We start from the raw sequence: 6,163 nt of genomic DNA, 5'->3' as shown, positions 1-6,163 counted from the left end.
ATATATACATCCAAATGAGTGTTGGCCCTTTCAGAGCAGTCACCTTACATGGTTATATGGTTTATTTCTATTATATTGCTTTTGCTCAAAACTAGTTTTAGAACTTAGAAAATTAACCTCAGCATTTTCGTGTCTATCCTTAGTAAGGAACAATATATTTATTTTTTGAAAGTGGCGGTGGGTTTTGGTAACCCATAGGCTATTTAAACCTTAATCAACAAATAATTTACACAATCAAAAAGCCACGGAATATAATTGTGAGTCTAAGATAAGATGCGATTCTAATAAAATAAAGTAGGTGTTCTCCCGTTAAAGTGTTTTTAAACATAATTCCAAAAAGAAGAGTTCACAGATGTTTAGTAGTATCATTGTCTTTGAAGTAAATGCACAATTTCTCAAGATCTAGAAAGCAGTGTAACTCTTTGGAAAGAACACTGGGCTGAGTTGCAAGCCTTGGGGTTAGTCCCTAGGCTTCAAGGAACTGTGTGGGAACTTCTTCAGTGGGACTCTGGGGTTCTAATCTGTAAATTGGATTGATGATCTCTAGGATCCATTCTAGCTTCAGAGTTCCCTGATATAGCAACTTTACTTCAAAAATAGTTACAAATACATTAAAGAATTTTATGCCTAAGGATGGGCCGCATTATGCAGTTGCAAAATTTTGCCACTATTTTCTTTTAATGAGTTACATTATGTTTGGTAAATTTGGTCTTATTACTTTATATCAGTACTATTCCTGATCAGATCATTTTGTTTTTACAGGTGAGGATCCAAAGATCAAAATTAAGTGACTAATCTGGAAAACACATAGCAGTTTACAAATCAAGCAAAATTGGAAGCTCTAAGGATTTACTTTCAGTTTCAGACTTAGACCTACAATTCTAACTTCACAGTCATGAAATAGCCATTTTCTCAGTTGTAGCTCTTTTCTTCTAGCTATGGATAGAAAATGTATGAAAAAAAAAACTAACAAATACTTGGAAATAATGGCAAAATTTTTTATTTCCTCTGTTTCATTCCCCATTTCTTACAGCCCTTCCTATATACTTGTAATTAAAACTCTACAGAGCTGTGGGCTAGAAACAATTAGGTGTTCCCATTTGACAAGAGGAAAAGCCAGCGGTTTCCATCTATAGTTTACATCTCTGTCTGGAAGAAACTCACGCACGTAAATGTGAATAATGCCCATACAGCTGAGAATATTCTTAAGAGAAATCACATTAGGATAATGTTTAGTTGTTAAAGTTAGAACATTTTATTGGGAATGTAACATTGTCCAGTGAAAATGTCCGTTCTAAATACAACTCTTAATGTAATTACAGTAATCATTTAGTTTGTGCATTCGAGGTTGTGAGCCTTTTATATTTGCTGGATGCAGTTCTGAAATTTAGTACTTGTCTGTCTTAAGGAGATCTGCCCTGCATGCAAATCTATAACTAGACAAATATTATTTCCTTTCCCAGCTTGCTCTTGGGAGGTTTCCATATCCTCAGGTAAGATTGTTCATTACTGCCGTTTGCCACTGTGACATTCATTCCTATGTATGAAGGTGCAGGGAGCAATTGTGAACATTTGAGCCACATACAAATAAATCTGTCCTATTAAATTGAAAAGTGATATCTTAAAGGAGTCATTTAGAAGTCTCTATTGATTTTTGATTTTTTTAAACTCCAGATTTTTTTCCTCTTTGTTAAAGCTTGAAAGCCCATCATCGTGCTCTTCCTTTGTGTGACATTGGTGATGTTTTCCCTTATCCTAGCCCGGTACCATGTGCTCATATTGAGACTGAGGGAGAGGCACAGCCTTTCCTTGGTACTTTGAGCTTTGGATTCATTAAAATTATTCAAACCAAAGGATTGAGATGAAGGGTAAAAATATCTAAATAAGTCATTATTTTTGCTAAGCAAATAGGCCCCAATTTTATGTGAATGCGATTTTGAATATATTTTTTTTAAAAAACTTGTCCCTTCTTATTCACATTTCTAAGAAAACAAACTATCCATTATATTACATTATTGAAGATAATCTTTATAATTTCTTTAAGGTTTTTGTTATAGATGAGTGCTAGCACTTAAAATATAAAGCTGTTTTGTAGTTTGAAAATGATTCCCCAGTGTGTGGGGGGAAATAAGTAAAATGTCTAGAGGGATAAAAAATGAATGGTTTGACTGTTTTCCTCTGGTTTGATGCTCACTGTTTTTCTGGCATCTTGGTCTGTACAGGCCAAAGTGCCTGGAGGCATGTCTGATTTAAAGGTGGTGTTGGTCTCTGCTCTTTAAGCATCTATTAACTTGCTATTATTATGCAAATAAGTGTTGTATTACACATACTAATTTATGCATGGTTAGATTATGCAGATGCATCACAAACATGGTTATTGAATAATAGGACGGGGCTCATTCTCTCTACCATATTTATAAGCAGTTTTAAGCAAATCCTCCTGGTACCCATGTGGACATTTAAAGATACTTCATTCACTGAAATGTCTCTTTTGTATCCTTTTTCTTTTACAGTTAAAGCCATCAGATAAGTGGAAGAGAAACTGTCCAAGTTGTTAGGTTCAAGAGTGTTAGTCTTTTTAAATTTGTAGCTTTCTTTGTTTAAACATAATCTTTTTTTTAAAGAGAAAATCTAAAATGTAGTATATTGCTTGGCATACATGCTAACATTTAGTGAGATTTTAGTGTATATAGCCTGGCTGCTTAGCTCTAGGTAGCCTATCAAATTAAAATCACATTTTCAGGATTTATAGCTCATTAGAATATTTATCTCAGTAAGAGCTTATTCTGTCAGTAATTTTTAAACAATTCATTGTTTGACCAATTTATGCAGTCCCCTAGAATTTTCTAAATGAAGAGAAGAGGCCCTATATACTCTATCTCTCAAACAAGTTGTGGTAAAAAAACAAAAAAAACAAAAAACAAAAAACTTGTAAATCATCTAATAAAAATGCGAAAGATCGCGAATGTAGCTATATTCTTGAGATTCCTAATGTCTGGGGTAGTTAATCAGTGAGATTGGATAAGTGATTAAGTCTAAGAAATGGATTGCCATTGCATTTGACAGATGAAGCATTTGAAGGCTCTATTCAGATTTGGGAAGAGACTTTATACCTTTTCAGTGTTGTTTTCTTGACTGAATATGCGTTTACTTGGTCAGTCTAGTGGAAGTTGTAGAATTCTAATGTGCCAAACTTCCTCCTTAATGATAGAATTGGGGGGAAACTGTACTCCTTGCATTATGATAGAATACTCTTACCAAATTAGGACTTTTCCTTCAAGTAGAAGCAGCTTTGATGCCATCAAGTCTATTTCCTAGATTTTTCAACAGAAATTTGTGTGCTTTGTTGCAAGAATCAGTAATGACTTTTGGTAGAGTTGACATTTATTTTACAGGCTTTGTACTATAGGCTGACGATCGGAAAAGAATACTTTATAAATTCCTTTCTTGCCCCTTCCCTTTTGCCCTCAAATAAAACACATGAAGAAAAATGTTTATAGTATCACAGAGAGTGGATTATGAAATAATACCTTCTCTTTGGCCCGTATTGCCTCTGTGAGATAGCCTCCCCTCATAAATTAGGCAAACAGAATGGATGATTTGCTCACTATTGAACTACAGCTAGTTTGGTGCCATTCATTGAACTCCAAGTGGAGTAGTCAGGAATGAATCATGAACTCTCAGGATTAGACGGGATCTTAGACGTCATTGAATCAAGCCTCTACAGTATCTAGAAAGCAGACATCCACATTCTGCTTGAACACCCCTGCTGATAGGAAACTCACCACCTTACAAAGCAGCTATAGAGTCGAAGCAGTGTCCTATTACCAAGATGAGGACTGCTTCATCCCAATTGTCACAGTCACTGGTTTGGTCCTTGAACACATGAAAACCTTTCATCTATCCTTAAGATTACAGCTTTGAATCCCTTCTATACCCATGGCTGGGGACAGTGCCAGGGCATTGCTGCTCTAAACTGAGAGTCAGTTAGGGCACCAGATCTGAACCCTATTCACTAGTGGCAAGTTGTAAAGATGAGTGGCCTATTGGAAAGAGATCTGGATCAGGAGCTAAGAGATGAGAATTAGAACAAATTCTGCCACAAACTGTGGTCACCACAGGCCTTAATTCTTGCTCTGGACTCCTTGGAGACCTGTTTTCTTATCTCTAAAGTGAAGATCCTGATACTTACCTCTCCTACCTGATTCGAGGAAGTATGCAGGTGAAATGAGATGGATATGAAACCACTCAGGAAAGTATAAGGGGCCACCCCACTGGCCTTGATGTTGGGGTGTAGCACAAAACAGAATTTCTAATTGTCAGTCAAAGGTTGCAAAAGGATGTGCTCAGCAACTTGCCAGCTGGAACTGGAACAGAATAAAATGAGCAGAGGGGAAAGTGAGAGGAAAGCCTAGCTTCAAGACTCGTCCTTCCCCCAACCTAGCATCAGTGCTGCTGACAGCATCGTTAGCAGCACCTCTTCCTGCCCATGACACAGTGTGTACCCCATGGGGATGCAGATGAGGGAGGGATGTTGGGAAAATATCAGAGTCAGTGGCCTGGGACCAATATAAATTTTTGTTGAAATAATTTTATATGAATTTCATTGTTTTGTGGGTTGGGCTTTTATTTGGTATTTGAAAGTATTACCTATTTTAGTTGCCTTTAGGCCTTAAAAATTGCAGAGCCTCATTGGCATGCAGTTCAGGTGGGGAGCCACTAAAAATGCAGAGCCTTATTACTGTAACTTATAATAGGAAGAACAACGATGTCTTGGATTCAGCTAGCACCTTTCCGTCTTTGAGCTCCAGAGCACTTTCTGTGATCTGACTCAGGCTGTACATCCCCCAGGGATTATTATTCCCAGCCTCCAGATGAGCAGACCGAGGTGCAGAGAGGCGAGGCACCTTGCCTTAGGGAAGAATGGGTACAGTTAGATCTAGGACTTGGAGACAACTAAACCCAATGACTGGCCCTGTGTACTTCGAATTTGGTTGGCTGTTCATACCACTGCTCTTCCTACTTAGCCCCACCAAGCACTTGTCTTGGTTTGCCTTGTTTGCCCCAGGGAGGCCTCTTGTGTAAATGAAAAATGCTCAACATAGGAGGGTTGTGCCATTGTAGACGATGACAGGACCATTCCCTAGAGCCCTTTTGCTTTTCTTACTGTGTGTTTAGCAGAGTGACAGGGGGATCTACAGGGCCCCAGAGCTCTCACTGACACCAGTGCCATTAAATTCTGGGTGCCTGTGAAGCACATTCTGTGATAGGATCATGAAAATTTGTGTTTTTAAATATTTTACAAACAGATAGTATCTCAATTTCTTGAACAATTTAGCTTTAATAGTAATCTGAAAAGATGTGCAGTTCTGGACAAGGACTGGAGCTGTGTATAGTTAATCATGTAGATCCAAATTTAGTTGACTTAAAAACATGATGGTGGGCAATGGTTTGTTTAATGACACCACAATTTAAGAGGAATGAAAAAGATTGCCTGCTAAAAATTGTCATCCTTCATTCAAACTTTACAGTAGTGCCCTGCATTAGGATGATAGCAAATCCATTAGGACGACTTCTCGGGATGCGCCAGCTCTGGCATTTGGAAATTTGGTAAAAGCAAAATGCCACAGGAAAGTGAAGATAATACAGACACAAATGTATTTAAAATACTTTGCATGTATAAAAATGTTCTTCTTTTGGCTACATTTCCTGATCTTGGTTAATAAATTACATCAAAATGACCTGAAGTTAAAAAAAAAAAGGAAAAAAATCTGAGCAAATAGTGCCCCTGGTATTGTAAAGCTTTGAATGTTTTCACACTCCATTAATTTATTACTTCTCTTTCTTCATCTTTAAATTTCATTTTTTTTTTTTTTTTCAAAAATTCCGGCTCCCTGCTGCTGCAGTGATTTTCATCTTGTTGTTAATTTTCCCTGCTCCATATGGAGCTCCAGACATTTCACCTGGAGGCTGTACTAGATTTTGCTGTAGTGATCGTACTTCCGGAGGCCAAAACTGTCATTTAGGGTTCCTGGTGCATCTGTCTGCGCCAGGCTTTTCACTGGCATGGGAGAGTGTGAATAACAAATTGGATGCACCTGAGATTCAGATGATTAGTGTGTTTTGTGAATCTCCACGACTTGTAAGCAGATAAGTCGGGGGG

At 37.6% G+C, this 6,163-nt stretch overlaps 1 protein-coding gene across 11 annotated transcripts in view; it reads left to right on the top strand.

Moving 5' to 3' along the window:
- MAP2K5 (mitogen-activated protein kinase kinase 5) overlaps positions 1-6,163 on the top strand; it is a 239,813-nt gene that overhangs the window by 158,671 nt on the left and 74,979 nt on the right. For 3 of the 11 annotated variants that reach the window (XM_006920225.3, XM_015596121.2, XM_015596120.2), the window contains exon 17: positions 1,464-1,493. The exons of the other annotated variants lie outside the window; for them this stretch is intronic. In XM_006920225.3, the coding sequence (XP_006920287.1) occupies positions 1,464-1,493 (30 nt within the window). The remainder of the gene's footprint in view (positions 1-1,463; positions 1,494-6,163) is intronic. 11 annotated transcript variants of the gene reach the window in all.

Source organism: Pteropus alecto, unplaced genomic scaffold (assembly GCF_000325575.1).
Source record: "Pteropus alecto unplaced genomic scaffold, ASM32557v1 scaffold86, whole genome shotgun sequence".
NCBI classification, from domain to species: Eukaryota; Metazoa; Chordata; class Mammalia; order Chiroptera; family Pteropodidae; genus Pteropus; species Pteropus alecto.
The sequence above is the reverse complement of the archived record's forward strand: the minus strand, read 5'-3'. Positions and strand labels throughout refer to the sequence as shown.